Source organism: Tachysurus fulvidraco, chromosome 22, assembly GCF_022655615.1.
Source record: "Tachysurus fulvidraco isolate hzauxx_2018 chromosome 22, HZAU_PFXX_2.0, whole genome shotgun sequence".
In the NCBI taxonomy this organism is placed as follows: domain Eukaryota; kingdom Metazoa; phylum Chordata; class Actinopteri; order Siluriformes; family Bagridae; genus Tachysurus; species Tachysurus fulvidraco.
In genome coordinates, this window is record NC_062539.1 from 4,046,739 (window position 1) to 4,069,181 (window position 22,443).

General features: G+C 38.5%; 2 protein-coding genes and 1 long non-coding RNA gene across 3 annotated transcripts in view; 2 read left to right on the top strand and 1 right to left on the bottom strand.

Moving 5' to 3' along the window:
• The window catches only part of LOC113636649 (polymeric immunoglobulin receptor-like), a 116,078-nt gene that overhangs the window by 25,077 nt on the left and 68,558 nt on the right, over window positions 1-22,443 (top strand). The window contains exons 2-8 of the mRNA XM_047806081.1: window positions 2,165-2,879; window positions 3,115-3,429; window positions 3,507-3,806; window positions 3,888-3,981; window positions 4,215-4,237; window positions 4,327-4,363; window positions 4,863-4,948. Coding sequence (XP_047662037.1) covers window positions 2,819-2,879; window positions 3,115-3,429; window positions 3,507-3,806; window positions 3,888-3,981; window positions 4,215-4,237; window positions 4,327-4,363; window positions 4,863-4,948 — 916 coding nt within the window. The 5' untranslated portion in view covers window positions 2,165-2,818. The remainder of the gene's footprint in view (window positions 1-2,164; window positions 2,880-3,114; window positions 3,430-3,506; window positions 3,807-3,887; window positions 3,982-4,214; window positions 4,238-4,326; window positions 4,364-4,862; window positions 4,949-22,443) is intronic.
• On the top strand, window positions 15,272-19,272 carry LOC113634983 (CMRF35-like molecule 3). Its single transcript, XM_047806100.1, has 7 exons — window positions 15,272-15,347; window positions 15,583-15,891; window positions 15,969-16,274; window positions 16,356-16,482; window positions 17,067-18,390; window positions 18,570-18,673; window positions 19,134-19,272. The coding sequence occupies exons 1-5, from the start codon at window positions 15,287-15,289 to the stop codon at window positions 17,098-17,100; spliced, it is 837 nt and encodes a 278-aa protein (XP_047662056.1). The 5' UTR covers window positions 15,272-15,286; the 3' UTR covers window positions 17,101-18,390; window positions 18,570-18,673; window positions 19,134-19,272.
• On the bottom strand, window positions 19,481-20,892 carry LOC113634985. The gene is made up of 2 exons (XR_003438701.2): window positions 20,621-20,892; window positions 19,481-20,525 (listed from the first exon to the last, which is right to left on the bottom strand). It is a non-coding gene; the product is annotated as an uncharacterized LOC113634985 (long non-coding RNA).

Consider the following 22,443-nt stretch of genomic DNA (forward strand, 5'->3'; position numbering starts at 1 on the left):
CGAGGGAACTCGACGCTGCGTCAGTGCTGTGACGCTAGGGAAGGCTTCTCCTCTGCAGGCCAGTTGTGTCTGACGCTCGGTGTGTAGCCACACGCCATTTGTTATTGAACACCGCTGTCCACCTGTGGACATCTACCGCTAGGGCTGAAGCTGCATATTTCATCTGTTCCACCTATTTAAGCATTAACATCTAATCCTCTAAAAACACGGACAAAAAACTTATGTTTCTAGTAAAGTACTACTCTCATATTTTTACGCCCACGCACAAAGCATAGATGATTCCTCGCCGTCATACTCTTAGAAAAAATTTTGGAGAAACTGACCTAGGTGGCGCTCAGACCAGTTCTTTCTTACCTTTCGAAAACGCAGCCCTTTCTTCATGGCGGGTAAGGGTACTATATCCCTCCCAAAACAACTATCACCAAAAATCCACAGGTCCACAGGAACTGACCTCTGTCCGCCTCCCTTAATGCCCAAAACGCTTTGGTCGCGCCGCAAATATTCCGAACAATTGGAAACAGTGGTGCGCCACCATCTTGTGTTTCGGCTCTACCTTCTCATGGGGTATGTTCAAAAATTCTAAATTTTCCGTCATATCATATTATAGCCATAGCCCGGCGTACCGAATCAAACACTGCCCTCACTCTTAAGTTTACACTGATCGTGCTGTATGGCAGCGATAGACGCTGAGACGCATTTGAGAGTCAGACATCATTTTTGCTTGGGACCCACCCGCCTTGACTGACAATACTTACTCATCCCTTCCAATAGCAATGAAATGGCGTATCCGGGACTATCCCACAGCTCTTATGCCATAAGGAGACGATCCAACGTATGCCACGACCCGCCTCTCTATGCTGGCTTCTGCGCTGAACAATCGTGCGCGATGGGTTGATTGCGCAATCCTTGACTTCCCTTCACACTCTCCATGCTACAGGTGGTGTCAGGTTTCACACTGTGTTCCTCTTTACACAGCATGTAGGACGAGTAGGAGAGCTGGCGAGTTCTGGCCAGTTAAACTTCTTGAGCATGCAGTCTTTTAATTCAAAGTTATACAGAGTCACATAGTAATACAAGAAACACATATGACCGGATGGACACTGTCCGTAGAAAAAGAAAAATATAGTGTTATCTTGAAGCCATTTTTGGTTCTTTTGACTTGACTTTTTTTTTTGGTGCAAGTCTTCATAAGACATGTGGCTATGACCCCCCAGGTGTTTAAATTGTTACCTAAACATTGTTCCAGAGAAAGAAATAAGATAATTAAAAACCCAGGCGAAAATCATAATTTTCCCATTTCTAGGCTCTGTACTTTGCTGTTCAGTATTAGCCTAGACTCAATCTGACACTGTAGTTGAAACTAGAGAAGACTCTTTCCAATGAGACCCGGCTCCATCCCCCTGTGTGTTACCCACCCCCACACCTTGTATGGGCGACGCTTTGTGTAATCACCTTTTGTTTTGTATACAATTTCGTCGATCGTTCGTGTGCGATATCATAGAAAGGGGAAAGTTGGAGTTACTGATTACCGAGCTGAGAGTTTCTTTACTTGTGACTCTGGATCAACTCTGGTGTAGAGATAGATGGATCATCAGATGTCAGTGAAGCTCTTTACATCACAGTGAAATCAGGTATTAAACTGCTATCTGGAAATAATTGTTGAATTTATCAGTAATATTATGTTGCTTAAAATGAATTATACATAATTGACAAAATACATAATTTGAGCTTAGATCCTGATCTGTCAGTGAGGGTCAGCAGTGTGGGAGGTGTGGAAGGAAGCAGCATCACAGTCCAGTGTCTCTACAGGTCAAAGCTCCAAAGTGGCATTTTGATGTCAAACTATTTTTTTCTGATGATTTTTTTGGTAATTACATTTTTTTCCTGTATTTTGACTAAAACTCATTAATAAAACACATTGAGATTTAATTAAAAAACTGTATCATTGATCTTATCCAAAAGCAGCTTTATAATGATGGCTTGTGATACTAGAACAGGGCTGACATCAACCAATCAAATTATATAAGCCATTTCACATAGTTATCATTCAGATATGATCACAATGACAGGATGCGTTTTCATCTCTCGTCTCTTTATTGTTCTGTGTAACCTGGTGAGCTGTAATACACACTGTGATTGACCCCTGGTGTGTTTTCTGTTTCAGAGAGCCAGAGATGTTCTGTATCGCAGACAACTGAAGGACATGATCTTGGTGACAATGAGAATATAAGAAGCTGGACTACTGCACCTCGCTCCTGGCAGATCTGCCTCTGAGCACCATTCCACCTCTACAACTGATCCTGAATGCAGCTGCAGGACTTGTTTAAAACCTTCCTATGTTCTCCTAAACCACCACATTGTTATATTTTCCTCCATACTGGCTTCCATTTTTACAGTTATAACATATAATACATTTCAGAAACTGTGATCCAGAGACATCAGTCACTTAACAAGTGCAAATGATTCCCTGTGATGGTGCAGGGTCTCTGTGTAAAAATGTGATCATGTGACCAGTCTGCACTTATAGAAGGTTTAAAGTGGACGAGTAATGATTTATAATCTTAATGTTTAGTGTCAATAGCTGGCAAAGTTTCTTTCTGAGTCTGTTTTATCTTGCAATTATTACCTGTGACTTGTTCAACACTGATTTTAATTTAAAAATGTACCTCAATTAATACATTCAATTATTTGTGCCTTTTTTAGAGGTTGAAACAGTATGAGATTAAAAAAAAAAAAAAAAAACAGGAAGTCAGCTAGTACAAATTAACGTCAGCCACAAGTAGGAAGAGGATTTGTCATGCAAGTGTCTTAGAGAAACATGAGCTTTTACTCACTATGTGGTTCTGTAACTCTCCTTGGGTTTTTCCTCTGTATATCAGGTAAGACTAAAACTCGACCATTCTCATATACTGTCTGGGTATCCTTCATTTTCTAAAGGGTTAAAGAAGCTCTTGTTGTTTATTTCCTTTCATGGAGCAGTGGCTGTTAACAGCTTTCATCACTGGTAGATTAAATGTACCTCAGTAGTGACACAGTGATTCCTGAATGTTCTGATCGTCCTGATTCAGTATCTGAGTAACGCTAATACTGCTTCCTAATGTGGCTTGCTTGCAGAGGTAGAGAGCATGAGGACACTGAAACATGTAGCTGTAAAAAGAGGAGGATCTGTCACTATTCCATGTCTTTATGATGAGAAGTACAAAGCAAACAGTAAATTCTGGTGCAAAGGGAACTATTGGTCTACCTGCAGTATCGTAGCCTATGCAAACTCAAGAGGAAATCCATCAGTTATTGATCATCCAGAGCAGAATTTGTTGACGGTGGAACTGAACTCTGTCTCTGAGTCTGGAACGGGTTGGTGTGCTGCAGAAATTGGGGATAAATGGCAGCCGGATGACCGTGATTATTTGTACCTAATGGTTAGTCAAGGTAAGAAACTGAAATGAGTCAGAATTACAATTGTTATAAATTCCCTTACACCACTCATTTACTGCCTATTTATTCAGATCTGTCAGTGAGCGAGAGCAGAGTGAGAGGTGAGGAAGGAGGCAGCGTCACAGTCCAGTGTCTCTACAGTGCTGCGTATCAGAATACACAGAAGCAGTGGTGCAGATTTAAAGATGAACAATGCAACACAGTGGGGACTGAAACATCCCAGAATTCAGCAGTGTACATCAGTGATGATGGGAGAAGATCCTTCAGTGTGAAGATGAGCAGACTGAAGAAGAGTGATGCTGGATGGTACTGGTGCAGTGCAGGAGATCTGCAGGTTCCTGTTCACATCAGTGTCAGTGATCCACCTCCAGGTATTATCACAAACACTGATCAACTTTAACACATGATGAGACAGAAATCACACTGATTATTTTACTTTGTTTTGACAACAGTCACTACATCAAAGACTACAACAGTGACTACAACAGTGACTACAACAGTGACTACAACAGTGACTACAACCGCTCATCAAGACAACACATACACGTAAGTAGGAAAGCTTCATGTTATGTAGTCATGGGGTTTTCATCTGCAGTTTTACATGTTTTTTATCCAGTAACCATTTCAAAGATGGAAGTGATGTGAAAAATAAACCTCATAAAAAATTAGATATCACTATGAATCTGTCTGAGAGGTAATCACCATGAGCTAATGTATATGAATGAAGGAAAAATATTTCAAGTGACCAAACTTACTTTATTTTTCTATGTTGTAAACAGATTTGACTCAAAGCACAATTCAGGTAACATCAGATTTACATATTTGGAAGAAAATTAGTGTATCAGTTCTTCTTAACACACGTTTCTAATCTGAGTTATTTCTCGCCCGCAGTGTTTGTGACATCAGTTTCCAGCCGTAATGAAACCACGTTAGTACAAACACATCATTATTCTCTCTCACAGAAAATGTTGAACACTTTAGACCATGATGTTTTTCTCTGCAGTTTTAGAGACATGTACATTTGTTGCCTTATTCAAAGACAAACATGTGAACATTACATGATAATTTCTTGCTTGTTGAAACATTCTCATGTCACATGATCTTATGTAAATACACATGAAATCAATGAGTACCAGATTTAGGAAAGAAAATTTTCTACTAATATCATTTTATATTTTATGACAATTTACACCACAGATATAAAGTAATAAAATAACTACATGTGCTCTTGGTACAGGACTTTATTGAAGTAGAACATTTAAATGATTTGTAAATGTTGTAATAGTTTGATACTTTACATTTAGGATATTTAACTACTGATGATGAAGGATTATTAATGAATGATTATTAATTATGAACTGAATCAATATTTTCACTGCAGTTGTTTCAGCCAGTCTGTGCTAAATAATACTTCAAATGTTTGTCAGTAGTTTGAACCATTGGTACCTGGTGGCCCTTCTTCTGCCACTGGTGATACTGGTCATCATCATCTGTATGCTCAGAAAGAAATGTGGTAAGTGTCCCTGGTGTGTCTGTAGTTTTGAATTAGTTCTCATTCTTCTATTATTTCAAATCTGCAGGTTTGAGATGTAAAAATCCATTCACTGGAGGCTCATGAACAAGAAATTCAACACAATCAAATATAATACAGTGTTCATACAACCAGAGGACAGATTCAAAGGTTTGACAGTCAGATAAATCAGTCAGGAGTCAAACACAGTGCACCTAGAATCTGTGGGCAAATAGAAAACAGGAGAACAGAGGGGAAGAAAGTCACATACACCGATTGTAAACTCACCAGTTATTACAGTCTGAGCCTTTACACTGTATTTGTCTGTAATGTCATGAATATAACTTGTTTTTTTCCTCTGGAGATAATGTTGATGGCTGGTTATGAGCTTTCTGAACCCTGTAGTCCCGCGGTTCTTATTGTCGCCCCATAGTGGGAATAAAGGCATAACAGGGCACAGGATATTTTTGTGTCTATCTTTATTAATGCTTTTCTTTATTGATAATAAAGTTAATACACTCAAAGCAACCATAAACAAACAAATGAGCCATTAATGCATTTACAGTAAAACATCATTTAGGGCAACGGAAGGAAAAATAGTGAGAAAATGACAGTTTAATGTCAGGAAGATATTTACAACAGAACAATCTTAAAAACCTTCACATAGAGAGGCAGTAGTGTATGTAGTGGGCATAACAACATCAGTGTCTAAATGTGTGACATGGACCACAAACAAACACCAAAAACCCCAACAAAACCCAGACCCATGTGTGTTTTAACTCAACATAAAGTGAAACACGACTGCACTGTTATTTCTTCTATTTTGGAACTTGATGCTGTTTGATTTTATTGATTTAGAACTTGATATTTCAATAAATTAGACCTTGTAAACTTGGAGTATTTCATCACCATTTCGTGGGGTGATGGAGGACAGGTGGGGCTTGAAAATCAGCCAAAGTTAGCAGAAAAAGTTTGAGCTCCACAGATGTACACAGAACATGAGTGTAAAGATTAGGAAGAATTTAAATGTAAATATAGGTGAGGTGATGGTGCCCTCTAGTGGCACAAATGTATTATTTGTTTATTTGTTTGTTTGTTTGTTTGTTGTTTAAATTGAATACAATTCAATACAAATTTAATTCAGTTGACTATGTGTAAATTTATTTTTATTTATTTATTTATTTATTTATTTATTCTCTATTCCAGAGTTAGAGAATCAAACCAGGATCAGAGAGAGGAGCAATGACACCACTGTTCCCACAGTTAGTACTGTGTCTTATGTCTTATTTCAGTGCCTTTAGTACCTTTTAGCACTTCTAATGAACATCATCACCACAATTTCTCATCAGTGCTGTTACTTAACAGTAAATAAAATCTTTTCAGACTGAGAGATCCTACAACTGTTTACAGGACAGGAAAGATGAAAGTAAAACATTCATACTTTGGCCAGAAACATACCCCATAGGGATAGCAGTTTTAACATTTTACATATTTTTGCAGTTTATATTTAATAAAGATAAAATAAAAAAATGAAAATAAAAATACATAAACAGGTTAATTGAGTTCAGATTACATTAATGTGAATCATAGAATTAATAAACTGTATTAATAATAATACTTTATAAAGAGAAGTGTGTGTGTGTGTGTGTGTGTGTGTGTGTGTGTGTGTGTGTGTGTGTGTGTGTGTGTGTGTGTGTGTGTGTGTGTGTGTGTGTGTGTGTGTGTGTGAAACAGCCAAACACTGATGAAGACTCCATTGTATACAGCACAGTTGCTGTTTCTAAGCCAAAGGTAAGATCAATACGTTGGTACAATTCTGCATTTAAATGAAAATAATGATGATTATTGTTGTTGTTCTTGTTGTTCTTGGTGGTTTAGGCTAAGAATAAGCCCACTTGTACTGCTGAAGACTCGATTATATACAGCACTGTGGCTACAAAGGTAAAGATGGCAATCCATTGATCCAATTCTACATATTTCTATTACTGATTTGTTATCCTATTGTCTTCATCTGTTCTGGGTTTCATATTAGTTTCTGTATTTATACTCTGATGATGCAATGTCTCATAAAGTCTGTTTAAAGTTATGAAGCACTCATGTGATTGTTTTTTTTTTTTGTCCTAACCAAGAATCTCTGAATTTCACTTCATGTAGTAAGAATAAAATACTTGGAATTATAATTATAATAATTTAAAACAAATCTTTGTGTGTGTGTGTGTGTGTGTGTGTGTGTGTGTGTGTGTGTGTGTGTGTGTGTTTGGTTTAGAGTAAAAAACAGGCCACTTTTACAGATGAAGACTCCATTATATACAGCACTGTGGCTAAAACCAAGCCAAAGGTAAAGATGGCAATCCACTGGTCCAAGTCTACATTATTTTTTTGTATTATTATTATTATTATTATTATTATTATTATTATTATTATTATTATTATTATTATTATTATTATTATTAAACAGGATGTGACCTACAGCTCTGTAAACACTGCTTCCAAAATAAAAACTGTGAGTTAATTGTCTTAAATGGAGTCTGTTCAAGTTCAGTCCAAGCTACAGATCTATGTGTATAAACTGATAATAAACACTTTACTCACTAATCTGCCAGGGACTTTATTCATTTCCTGTTCTAGGTTTCTCCAAATGATGTCACTAATGAGACCCTCTACAGCTATGAGGTTTACCATTAAGAGGTTTGTGATTAAAAATGTATACTTAACCCACTCAAATATGTAAAGTAAAATTACAAACCTTTCACACAGCAATTATATTTATTCCCTTTAGAGGATGACTTACTGTCTACTGGCTGTGGGGCCTCAGGGATCTCTACTGGGTCGTGTGTCCATCCTCAACATCCTTACAGATAAAATCCCAGTCAGGACAAGGACAACATTTTTTTTTTTTTTAGGACAAGGACAACATGCCCCACACTCACTCCACAGACTTACATCACAGTCACATGACCCTCAGTCATTCAGAAAATTAACAGTTTTCTCACTGTAGCTATCAGATTTCACTTATTCTCTTCTGTACTTTCATTTTTTTTGTCTTTTGCTTGATCTGAAATGTATTTAAAGTGTTTATATTTCATGTTTTTATTTCATTATATTTTAACTCAAAATTCTTTTACATTAACTCTTATCATTTCTGTTCACATGGTCTACAGTCCTTAAATACAACATTAGTGTACAACATAACACACTGCAGAACCCACAACGCTTAATGAGTAAAAACCTGTAGGAAAAATATCTTCTGATTTTAAATTAAAGTATGCTATTATTACGCTCTGCTTTGCTACGCTATTATTATAACCTCCTAAAACACTTCACATGGTGACATCTTTACTATATGTTCATAAACATCCAAGATGAAATGCTTCTCTCACTCATCTCACTCACTCATTTTCTACCGCTTTATCCGAACTACTCGGGTCACGGGGAGCCTGTGCCTATCCCAGGCGTCATCGGCCATCAAGGCAGGATACACCCTGGACGGAGTGCCAACCCATCGCAGGGCACACACACACTCTCATTCACTCACACACTACGGACAATTTTCCAGAGATGCCAATCAACCTACCATGCATGTCTTTTATTAAACAATTTATTATTTATTATTTTATTTTATTAAAAGTTATTAAACTTTTATTAAACACCTTTATTCTCTCAGGCAGAAAATGCTGAACACTTTAGACCATGATGTTTTACTCTGCAGTTTTATAGATATGTAAATTTGTTGTTTTACATACAGTACAGTATACACACACACACACATACAGAGAACCATGTACTTCAGTACTGTAAAGCGACTAGACGTCACTGGAGAAATTATTCAAATTGAAACAAAGATGAACAAATTAAGGAAACACACACACACACACACACACACACACACACACACACACACACACACACACACACACACATACATTTACATTTACAGCATTTGGCAGATGCCTTTATCCAGAGCAACGTACAAAAGTACTTAAGTCTTTATCATTGGATACATTAACTCTCGTTCACTAGGTTACATTATTAAGATCCCATGAATCTAAAACACCGTTCAAAGTTTTTTTTTGACATCTCCAACCCCCCACCCAAACACAACAATGGGCCTACCCTTTTCACCACCTTCTCTGGGCCAGCATCCTGTAACCTGGCCTTTTTAGGGGGCTTTCCTCTCATGGCGAATGATAGAATGCAATGATTAATGCATCAATGACCAGGATATCAAATATGACATGATTTTAAAAATGACCTTTAACATCGAAGATGCAATACACTTTAATTTATTTAGTGTTAATAAAATTATTAAGCCTATTTGGAGAGAGATGTTTAATGTGACAAAATGTCAGTCATTGTGTGATAACGAAAATATGACTAGGCCTTGACCAGGGCAAGTTTTTGGCGTGCGGACCCCCATGTATACAGTGCATCCCTACTTGCCCCCGCAAAAGAAAATTTATGACATAAAACATTCCAAAACTTATTATTTGAATTAAACAAAACATATAAATTATACATTGTAGTGCTGTTGGTTAGTAGCCTTATTTTTCTGAGATTTAATTACTCAGAATTTATGATAAATTCATTATTTTATAAAATGTCATAAAGCCGGGGCCCCCTGGCACCATCTCAGGGCCCCCAGTTTGAGAAGCACTGGCCTAGACTACTTGTTCTGAGCAGGTGTTGTCAGTGAACAGGCTGTAAAACTGTTGGCTAAGTTACAGACACTCATGAAACACTGATGCTGATTATCTGGTAAACGTCTCTAACAGCAGTCAAAATGTCATTGTTTGTGTCAAACAAGTTGTGAATTTGTTGTAACATTAAAACAGGACATCATGACTTACTCTGTGCTCAAAGTGATGCTCGCAGCTCCAGTGGTTTTTCTGCGTGAGAAATACAATGTGTGGTGGGAGAATGTGACAAAAGACAGACATGAGTGACTTGAGAGCCCTGCATACAACAGACAGGAAAGAAAGTGCTATTACACACAAACGAACATACACACACACATGCACATACACCCACACACACATGCACACACATGCACACACAGACACACACATACTGTACACACAAACATAGACACACACACACACATACACACACACACAGACACACATGCACATACACAAACACACACAGACACCCACAGACACACGCATACACACACGCATGCACATACACAAACACGCACACAGACACACACAGACACATGCACACACACAGGCACACACACACACACAGACACACACATATACTGTAAAAATGCATGCACTTACACACGCACGCACACACACACACACACACACACACACACACACACACACACACACACACAGACACACAGGCATACACGCATACACAGACACACACACACACACATATACATACACACGCATGCACATACACGCATACACAGACACACACATACAAACACACACATACACACGCACACACAGACACACACATGCACACACAGACACACACATACAGACACAGTTGAAATTAACGGTACTGGAATTAAGGTTACGCTTATTTGGTCTGTTCGTCTGGCGAACAGGCCATGTACCTTTATTAATTCTATGAAGGCAGTATCTTCCCGGCCAAGAAAGATTTGCTTTCCTTTTACTGTATACCGTAATTTAAATGAACTTAATAGAGCATGTAGTTCAGACCAGATATTGCAGGTACCTTAATTTGTGAGCGACACTCAGAGACAAATCACCTGTGGCTCAAAATTGTGACATTTAATGAATGAGACAAACACAACATAAAACTAACTACACAAACAAACAAAAGAAATAGGGAAAATGAAGATGAAAATAAAATAAAACAAAAGAAATTAAAATTGGGGAAAGGGAGGAAGAGACTGGAAAGAAGAAACTAGAGAAAGGAAGGAAAGGAATGGCAAGCTTAGACTCAAAAATTAATCACACCCTAACTGGGAAATCGTCACAGAAACTTAAATTCACCTTAAGATTCAATGAAAGATTCCTACTTAAAATTACGCATCTAAATTGGTTGGTAGAGGAAACGGTTACTTGCATTGGCTTACTGCACAAGAGTCCGGATGCAACAGACTCTGAAAAGTCAGTTAGGGTGGGGTCAGACGTTCTTCCAAGTTCTCCTGAAGATCAGAGCAGTTGTCGTTCTTGGAAGTGAAGCTTGCTGGAACTTCTTTGAAGGAAGACGGAGTCGTCTTGAAGCTGTTCTGAAAGTCTGACCACGGATTAGTGGTGTTTCTGACAATTTAAAGGTCGTGAACTCCACCCATCTTTGGGAAGATGACCAATACTTCGGTCAGGATTTTGAAGGGAAAAACTCCCTTTGTTTCAGGTGTCTGTGGGCGTGGTTTAGCTATTACACTTTTAGATGACTTTAAAGTTTGATCCAGGGTGTATTAAGATGGTATGGCGCCTTTCGTGCTCAAATAAAATACACCAGTGCTTGAAAAATGAGTAACCGATAATTTTGTGGTCATTTGGATACTAAACATGAAGGGTAATGACGGTATGAAGGCAGCGGTACATTACATACATAGATCATTAATCAAGGCAAAGATAAAGGCAAAGAAACACAAATGAAACATAAACAAGATGCACTTTCATTAGGGAAGTAAAAAGAAAACTATAGCTTCGTATACATTCTGACATCAGACCTTAAAGGGGCATACGGCATTAGAACAGGTATACATTAACATGCCATGATCAGTAAGATATGATGATAGAGTATAACGGATTTTAAAATACAATGTTGTTTTCTGACACATGAATAAAATACACCCTTGTCAGGAAATTAAGGAGCAAATAATTTTAAGTCAGGCAAGCCTTAAAAGAAGAAACACATTACAAAAAGGGTTATAAGAATGAGAACCTTAGAGTACCTTATCTTGGGTTTTATTAGTAAACGGAATGTCTCATTGTATTGTGTGTGTGTGTGTGTGTGTGTGTGTGTGTGTGTGTGTGTGTGTGTGTGTGTGTGTGTGTGTGTTCTGTTTGCTGGCCCCAATGAGCCGCATGGGGTTATCTGGTCTTTGTGGAGACTCCAGACATTCGGGAGCCAGGTGTGTGTGTAAAACTGGGTTGCTCATCGGTTAATTGAGGAGTAGATGTTGAAATTTAGGGTGCCTGGGACATGAAATCTAAAATGACTGGTACAAGACACTACAACTGCAACATAAGTTTGGTGAGACTTTACAGTCTCGCCGGGGGGAATGTTGGAAAAAAATCTTAGTAGAAATAATTAAAATATTATTCCTTACAATACTATAACCAAAGTAAAGTATTAGGCCTTGCAAAATATTACAGTTGCTGTCATAAGACATATGTAGGTGATGTTGTTGGCCAAAGATGTTTATTGCAACCAGATTCGGGGCTCTCAGGCCTAGTCAGTCTGAGCACATTTGTAATAACAACTTGTTATGTAGAAGGGAAAAGACCATTGTTCCCAGACCTTAGCTCATAAATTGTTATGGAAAATGAAGAACACCATGGTTCTCAGACCTTGGTCCATAGCAATAACATGTTATGTAGAATGAAAAAAACAGTGGTCCACAGACCTAGGCCCTTAGAACTAAAGGAAGGAAAATCCATAAATGGGCATGTGGTGCTCATAAACTTGTTGTGCAGACTGAAGAAGGCCCAGGTGTTTAGTCTGAGGTCATGAAAAATAAGTGGAGGAAAATCCATAAATGGGCATATGGGTGAAAGGTAATGGGAAATAAGGGGAAATTGGGTCAGTGTAGTTAGAAAACATAGGAGGTAATGCCGGTAAATAAGGTGATATGGCACCTGGGCTCCTAGGAGCACCAGGGTATATATTGGGAAGATATCTGAGGTTTTGTTTGGTTCTTCGGGGGCGAAGGTGTGTGTGCGCATAGGGGCGCGTGCGCGCGCGTGCCCGTGTCCGCGGGTCAAGGTGGGTGGTTTTTATTTTTGCAAGGATGTCGCGAGAGTTCTTGTTTTTCTTGATTGATTTTGCATGACATGCTCTTTTTGGGGGTTTTCATTTGTTACTTTGAATTTGGCAATTTGTTACTTTTAATTTGGCAAATTATAATTTGTTGGCTGATTGACCACAATAAAGAAGTCATTCTCATCCAGGTCTGAGGAGTTTTCTCAGTATTTTTGTAGTAATTATAGAGTTAACAGTTAAGTTTAACTAAAACAGTCTTTAGTAACCAAAAAGTCTAAGTGTGGAGATCACCCTGTGATGTGTCGACTTGGAGACCGGCTCTGAGTTCCGACACTTATCGTCAGAAATTCAGAAAACATGTAAAAATCCCCAGTCAAAAATTTGTTAAATTTGCTCGTGAGAAGACTACTTTGTTTGAGAAATGGTGTAATGCTAGTAAAGTCACAACTTTTGAGCAGTTAAGAGTTAATCTTAGTTGAGGAGTTTAAAAACTGTATTTCTGAAAAAATTGTTGTCTATTTGAATGAACAGAAAGTTTCATTTCTTGCTGATGCTGCTGTCTTTGCAGACGAGTTTGTGCTCACCCACAAAGTAGCTTTTCCATTAACCCGTTCCTTTTCACGCAATGCAGTAGACCATACTCATAATGTTAGGTGTGCACAAAAGGAAGAACAATCACTTGACACCACCTTTGCAGCTCGCGAATGTTTTTGTCACGAAAAGGGACATGTGATTGCTGTTTGTCCATCATTGCAGCGTAAGAACCAGCGGAAATCTCAGAACATGTCTAAGGGTGTAGCCTTCGTTCATGTTCCTTCTCCTGAGACACTAAACTCTGTTGACCCAACCTTTTGAACCATTTGTTTGTGATGGTGCTGTTGCTTTGTCTGATTCTGAGTTTAAACCTGTGCGTATCTTGCGAGATACGGGTGCCGCACAGACTTTCATTTTAGAAAGTGCGTTACCATTTTCTTCTCAGTCCAGTTGTGGGTCTGATGTGTTAGTTCAGGGAATTGCATATTTTCTAGAGGATGGTGTACTCATGTGTAAGTGGAGTCCAGAGAAAATAAAACAGGATTGGAGTTCTGTATTTCAGATTGTTGTTCCACAAACTTACCGTGGGTATGTATTAAGTCTAGCCCATGACCACAAACTTTCAGGACACCTAGGTGTTCGGAAAACCTATAATAATCTCTTGAAACATTTCTTCTGGCCAGGAATGAAGTCCTCTGTCACAGAATTGCGTTCGTGCCATTCATGTCAATTGCAGGGAAGCCTAATCAGATTGTGCCTCCAGCACCTTTAAAGCCAGTTCCAGTTTTAAACGAACCGTTTGAAAAGCTTGTGATGGACTGTGTAGGACCTTTGCCCAAGACTAAGTTACGGGGCATAACAACGTGATCTTGGTGACATAGAGAATATAAGAAGCTGGACTACTGCACCTCGCTCCTGGCAGCTCTGCCTCTGAGCACCATTCCACCTCTACAACTGATCCTGAATTCAGCTGCAGGACTTGTTTAAAACCTTCCTATGTTCTCTCAAACCACACCATTGTTATATTTTCCCCCTACAGGCTTCCATACATCAATAGTAAAACACTGAGGCTTGCACACAGAGCCAAAAACAGACCAGTAGCCTCTATCACACCCCTCACTACACCTCACTCCCTCTGATCTTCTAGCACTGCTCCACTGATCTCACCGTCTCTTCTCTGTTTTGCCTCCTCATTAAACTTCCCCTAGATGTCTGAACTGCTGTGTCACTTGGGGAGGAATAAAAAAAATATAAAAAAATAAAATCAAAACTTGCTATGAACAGAGGTTTAGTATTATAAATAATATGTACTACAGGTTTAAGTCTCTGTGTTGTGTGCTTGTGTGAAACCTGATGAATTTCCTGGTAGCGTCTGGGTTTAATAATTTTAATGAATATAGAGAAAAAGAGCTCAAATGTCAGCGAAAATGACCGATTTCTAAGGTTGTGCTCTATTACTAAGAGCTCTTTTTACAGTTATAACCTATAATGCATTTCAGAAACTGTGATCCAGAGACATCAGTCACTGAACAAGTGCAAATGATTCCCTGTGATGGTGCAGGGTCTAAAAATATGATCATGTGACCAGTCTGCACTTAAAGAGGTTTTAAAGTGGACGAGTAATGATTTATAATCTTAATGTTTAGTGTCAATAGCTGGCAAAGTTTCTTTCTGAGTCTGTTTTTTCTTGCAATTATTACCTGTGACTTGTTCAACACTGACTTTAATTTAAAAATGTACCTCAATTATTACATTCAATTATTTGTGCTTTTTTTTAGAGGGTGTAACAGTATGAGATGAAAAAAAGAAAAAAACAGGAAGTCAGCTAGTACAAATTAACATCAGCCACAAGCAGGAAGAGTATTTGTCATACAAGTCTATTAGAGAAACATGAGCTTTTACTCACTATGTGGTTCTGTAACTCTCCTTGGGTTTTTCCTCTGTATATCAGGTAAGACTAAAACTCTATCATTCTCATATACTGTCTGGGTATCCTTCATTTTCTAAAGGGTTAAAGAAGCTCTTGTTGTTTATTTCCTTTCATGGAGCAGTGGCTGTTAACAGCTTTCATCACTGGTAGATTAAATGTACCTCAGTAGTGACACAGTGATTCCTGAATGTTCTGATCGTCCTGATTCAGTATCTGAGTAACGCTAATACTGCTTCCTAATGTGGCTTGCTTGCAGAGGTAGAGAGCATGAGGACACTGAACAATGTAGCTGTAAAAAGTGGAGGATCTGTCACTATTCCATGTCTTTATGAAGAGAAGTACAAAGCAAACAGTAAATTCTGGTGCAAAGGGTACTATTGGTCTACCTGCAGTATCGTAGCCTATGCAAACTCAAGTGGAAATCCATCAGTCATTGATCATCCAGAGCAGAATTTGTTCACGGTGGAACTGAACTCTGTCTCTGAGTCTGGAACGGGTTGGTGTGCTGTAGAAATTGGGTATAAATTTGATGACAGTGATTATTTGTACCTGACAGTTAGTCAAGGTAAGAAACTGAAATGAGTCAGAATTATAATTGTTATAAATTCCCTTACACCACTCATTTACTGCCTATTTATTTAGATCCTGATCTGTCAGTGAGGGAGAGCAGAGTGAGAGGTGAGGAAGGAGGCAGCGTCACAGTCCAGTGTCTCTACAGTGCTGCATATCAGAATACACAGAAGCAGTGGTGCAGATTCAAAGATGAACAATGCAACACAGTGAGGACTGAAACATCCCAGAATTCAGCAGTGTACATCAGTGATGTTGGGAGAAGATCCTTCAGTGTGTGGATGAGCAGACTGAAGAAGAGTGATGCTGGATGGTACTGGTGCAGTGCAGGAGATCTGCAGGTTCCTGTTCACATCAGTGTCAGTGATCCACCTCCAGGTATTATCACAAACACTGATCAACTTTAACAAATGATGAGACAGAAACCACACTGATTATTTTGCTTTGTTTTGACAACAGTCACTACATCAAAGACAACAGTGCCTACAACAGTGCCTACAACAGTGACTACAACAGTGCCTACAACAGTGACTACAACAGTGACTACAACAGTGCCTGCAACTGCTCATCAAGACAACCCATACATGTAAGTAGGAAAGCTTCATGTTATTCAGTCATGGTGTTTTCCTCTGCAGTTTTACATGTTTATATTCATGAACTTTTTCAAAGATTGAAGTGATGTTAAAAATAAACATTAAAAAAATGGAATCACCATGAGCTAATGTATAAGAATGAAGGAAAAATAAGTGACCAAAACTTTACTTTCTTTATCTTTTATGTTGTAAACAGATCTGACTCAAAGCACAATTCGGGTAACATCAGATTTACATATATCGAATAAAATTAATGTTTCTAATTTGAGTTATTTCTCACCCACAGTGTTAGTGAATTTAGCTATCAGCAGAAAAAAAATCAAACAAGAAACATAAAAACCATAAAGTTTGCATACTGTATCATTGATCTAATACAATAGCAGCTTTGTAATGATGACTGGGATACTTCTAAAACAGGGCTGACATCAACCAGTCAAATTTCATCAGTCATTTCACATAGTTAGATATGATCTCAATGACTTGTTGCATGTTCATCTCTCGTCTCTTTATTGTTCTGTGTAACCTGGTGAGCTGTAATACACACTGTGATTGACCCCTGGTGTGATTTCTGTTTCAGAGACCCAGAGATGTTCTGTATCGCAGACAACTGATGGACGTGATCTTGGTGACATAGAGAATATAAGCAGCTGGAATGTTGGATCAATCGATTGATCGATCTATCCAACTATCTATCCATAAATTAAAAAATTTTTTTTTATCTTTGTTAGTGGACCCTTTTTGTAAAAAAGCATAATTGCATTAATTCATCCATAAACATTGTGTGAAGGAATATTACATTTGGTTGTTGATTACAATAAAGTTTAGTACAAAAAAGTTTCCCTTTCTCTGACTTGTTAAATGTATCTATGATAAATGTCAGGCCACTCAGGTGTTTGTTCAGTCCCTTGATGTATGTCGACACTGGACTACTGCACCTCGCTCCTGGCAGGTCTGCCTGTGAGCACCATTCCTCCTCTACAACTGATCCTGAATGCAGCTGCAGGACTTGTTTAAAACCTTCCTATGTTCTCCCACACCACCCCATTGCTATGATTTCTCCCTACTGGCATTCAGTAGCCACACACTTCAGATTTAGAACACTGAGGCTTGTCTACAAAGCCAAAATCAGACCCGCAGCCTCTAATCTTAAAGTACTTAACACACCTCTCTTTGCACTACACTTTCTTATCTTCTAGCACTGCACCACTGATCACACCAAGATTCATATCAAGTTTCTTCTCTGTTCACAATTTATAATTCTTCCCCAATTCTATATATTGAAGTACAAATTATTAAAAAGAAGACTAAGTTTCATGATTGGAACAATGAGGCCTTTGTGGGCACAATGAGACAAATCATTAAGGTCCTTCCAGGTTCCTCATATATGACTAGAAATACTGACAGACACAGACATACAGTATCGAGTCCTATGAGTTCAACAGTGGTTCATTTTAAAGAGAAATTTCACAGAGCCTTTCACAGGGCTGGACGTCTCACAGTCTCACTTATATGTTTTATAACCATATAATTGGAATTCAGATAAACTATTTATGAACAATGTAAGTGTAATGAGTCTGTCTGTGTTTGCCCTGTTTCTGTCTGCTGTCTTGCCCCTGCTGTTAATTGTTTGCTCCGCCCACTCATTTGTTACCATGGACACTAATTCAACTCAGGCTTTCCTCCAGGTGTGTTGTCTTTGTCACTGATTGTCTCTGTTTTGTGATTGGTTCCTGTTTGCTACATCTACTCTGTCCACTTCGCTGGTGTTAGTCGTTGTGGTATGTTGTATGTTGATGTCTCTGTCCCTGGTCTGCTTTGTGTTGCCTGCCTGTTTTTTGATTTTGGAGTAAATAAGTTCAAACAGCATTTGGATTCTCATTTGCCTTTCTCTAACCATGACAGTAAGAAATATGATCTCATCGATGAGTGACACTGTGGTGCAAAACTTAGCTTAAAGTAACATGAATTAATAAAACTAGAAAAGATTTATTAAGAGTAGTATACCATGTGTCTGCACTGCAAGGTATGCAATGAAGTCTGTCTCAGTTATAACAGCTATAAAAATGTGTTCCTTTGTCAGCCTTCTTCTCTTCACACTGATTTTAGAGCACACAGTGTGATGAGCAGGAACGAGGAACTGCTTGAGCCGCTACAGACACAGTACCAACTTCACAGAAGCAGGACGTAAGAATCCCTCACATCTGATTCAACATCAGAACAAACATGAGCTGCTTTTTTATTTTTATTCTCAATTTCCTGTAAGTTAATTTCTCATGCAGTCTTGCATATGCAATGTAAGGTATTATGAAGCATCGATATTTTATTGTCTCTGAGTAATTGTAGTTCAGTCACAGAGGTACTTTAATCTTAAACCTGGATCATCTGTCACCATCCCATGTCATTATAATAGGGAATATAAACAACATAAATATTGGTGCTATGGTAGATATTTGTGAAAATTCAGGCCTATACCTATCATAGTAATTGGAAAGTTAGAGTTACTGATTACCGAGCTGAGAGTTTCTTTACTTGTGACTCTGGATCATCTCCAGACAAGACACTGGATGGTACTGATGTGGTGTAGAGATAGACGGATCATCAGATGTCAGTGAAGCTCTTTACAACATACATTATTTGTGCTTAGATCCTGATCTGTCAGTGATTGAGAGCAGAGTGAGAGGTGTGGAAGGAAGCAGCATCACAGTCAAGTGTCTCTACAGTGCTGAGTATCAGAATAAACAGAAGTGGTGCAGATTCAAACATGGACACTGCAACACAGTGTGGATTAAAACATTCTGGCATTCAGTGTACATCAGTGATGATGGGATAGGAATCTTCAGTGTGAGGGCAAGTGGACTAAAGAAGAGTGATACTGGATGGTACTGGTGCAGTGCAGGAGATCTGCAGGTTCCTGTTCACATCAGTGTCAGTGATCCACCTCCAGGCATTATCACAAACACTGATCAACTTTAATAAATGATGAGACAGAAATCACACTATTTTCCTTTGTATTGACAACAGTCACTACATCAAATACTACAAAGTCTACAACAGTGACTACAACCACTAACCAAGACAATACGTACGTCAGTAGGAAAGCTCAATTTTTTTTTTTTAGGCCTGGTGTTTTCCTCTAAACACCACTTAATGCATATCAAAAGAGAAGGGTCTCCAATCAACATGAGCTAATGTATATGAATGAAGGAAAAAAAATATTTCAAGTGATCAAACTTATGTTTAACAGATCTGACTCAAAGCACAATTCAGGTAACATCAATGTACATATACATACATATATATTCTTCCTAATGCAACCTTCCTGGCTAAAAAGGTATTAAGAATGGGAAAAGAACCGACTACGCCACCTGGGTTACCCAGGAAAATAAAGTTAAACCAAAAATAAGTTACAATAATATGAAGGACCCTGCTGGTTCAATGGGATTGAAGACAGACGTGACTTTCCAAAAAAATTAATACAACTTTTTACAAACAAAAAGAAAATCATTTGCTCTTAAACATTGATATAAAAATGTACAGTTTACCGATTAGTTACCGACAATTAAATAAACTAGACTAGGTCCGCCTTTACAAGAGGGACAAACCACACAACAAAAGCAGTGCATAATAATTAAACACATTGAAAAAAAAAAAAAGAGATAAACCAAAAATAAGACAAATACACTCCCTCTGTCAAGCCTCACTAATCACAGTTCGTCGTAAGTGGATATATATGCGGTAAACATACGCCTCAAAAACAAAGGAAGCAAAAAAAAAAAAAGCACAATACAAATAACAATCCAGGGATAACCAGTTAATTCAATAAACTTGGGCTAAAAATATGTTTACGGCAATGCATTACTAACAGATCATCCAAATATTAGAAAAGATAGTGTTCGCTGCAACGTCTGCACAATGCCGACTGTAACCCAATAATAAGTCAAGTTTAAAAACAGCTCGGAAAGATTTACCTAAACAAACTAATTAAAACAGCAATAAGCAGCAACGTGAAACAGCAGCTAGCGCTCTTTGTCCGCACCTGAAAAACAAACAAAACATTTCAAAAAGGTTTCACCTTCCCAAAGAGAACCCGCTATGCTACTGAAAAATAAGGGGACAAAGCAGGCGACTCACCAGGGGAAAGTGACAGGAAGATATAGCCAGAAGACCTTTTCTGCCCACACAGGACGCACACGGAAGACAAGTTAAAAAGCCAAACTCAAATGTGCTTTTTATAAAGCCACCAACATGCTGCACTAATTAGGTGGCACAGGTGTGCTCCCTGTCAACGCGCAGCTCAGCAGCAGTGGGCGTGTCGTCGGACCCGAAATCCCCCCATCAAAATAAAAGCCAAACCTAGAAGATATTGCACATGTCACACTAACATATTTCTAATCTGAGTTATTTCTCACCCACAGTGTTTGTGAATTTTGTCCCCAGCAGTGATGAAACCACGTAAGTGCTAAAACACCTTTATTCTCTCTTGCAGAAAACGCTGAACACTTTAGTCCATGATGTTTTTCTCTGCAGTTTTATAGATATGTGAATTTGTGGCTTTATTGAAAAGATGAACATGTGCTTAGAGTTGGTCACAGAAACTGTGTAAAGTTTAAAGACTCAGATTTAAGGAAAGCTGTGAGTTTGTAAAAATGGAACAGCTGATTGTTAAATACATCACTAAACATGGTTCTCAGGGAATGTTTGATGGAATAGAGAACATGGTTGATAAACCGTATGAGTGGGCTATTTCTAAGTTTGAAAATGACCCTAAAATGTCCAAGAACAAAAAAGGGCAGATTGCCAATGCACTGCAAGCAGTTCTAGCATCGTACAAAGTCACTAGAAAGACTTTAAATGCATTAAAGGCTGAAAACGAGCAACTGCAATCTAGACTAGATGATGGGATAATCTCTAAAAGAGATTACCAGATGAGTGAAATACTCTGGAAAGAAGAAAATATTAGGATGCAGAATGAGATTGCATGCCTTAAAACTAACAACAGCATGCTTAGTTCATCTGTGGAAACATTGTTCAAAGATTTAGAGGAAGTCTGCTTGTCAATTCCTGAAAAAAATGGCACATCTGAAACTAGCAGCAGTAAGACATCTGTATGTGGCATGTGGAGTAATCAGGTTCCTGAAATGTTAGACAGTGATGAGAACTCAGAAAGAGATTCACAGTCAGTCAGCAGTCAACACTCTGACTGTACAGTTAAGTTCCCCATGGCTCCAGTTCACTTTACTACAACTACGCGTGCTAGTGAAAGAGCGGAGGAACCAATGACCTCTACTATGGTCAGAGGGTTTAAACCCAATGAGCTAGAAGCTGTGATTAAAAGTATTGGTAAATTTGATCCTGCCAAACAAGATCCATTAGACTTTCTAAAGGTTTTCGAGCTATATGCTGACATTTGCAAATTCACAGATGGTGATGCGTGTGTGTTGTTAACTGTGTGTTTGCCGGACACTTTGTCTGGAGCGTTAAATGAGAAAGTCAAAACTTGAACTGCCAATAAGTTAGAGAGGAAACAAGCACTGCTTGAAGTCCTAGGTGTAATGTCAGTTGACTGGGATAAAATATCTGATGTGCACATGAGGACAGGGGAGCACCCCATGGCATTTTCAGAGCGATTATTGGAGACATTTAAAACTTTCAGTGGCAATCCTGACATCACACCGAATGATGTCAGTTTTAAATCTGCTTTGATTAACAAATGTGACTCACTCACCCGTTCTGCTGTGTCGATGTTTGTAACCCATCTTTCTGATTATAACGACGTCATTGCTAAAATGGCACAACAATGCTAACACAAAGAGATTCAACAGTAGGTGTTCAGAATCTCAATAAGAATAGAGCCAGCCAGGTTTCCTGGAAAAATGAGAACTACACTACTGCAGATAGAAAGGAAAGACTACCCCCTCGTAACCCTGATAACCCCCTTGTGTGTTATTCATGTG

What these genes read in the sequence shown, in the direction of transcription:
- LOC113634983 (XM_047806100.1), top strand. Translation starts at nt 15,287, where the DNA reads ATGAGCTTTTACTCACTATGTGGTTCTGTAACTCTCCTTGGGTTTTTC. An exon ending in TGTCAGTGATCCACCTCCAG is followed by an intron (nt 16,275 to 16,355) that starts GTATTATCACAA and finishes TTTTGACAACAG; the next exon opens with TCACTACATCAAAGACAACA. An exon ending in CATCAAGACAACCCATACAT is followed by an intron (nt 16,483 to 17,066) that starts GTAAGTAGGAAA and finishes TTTCTGTTTCAG; the next exon opens with AGACCCAGAGATGTTCTGTA.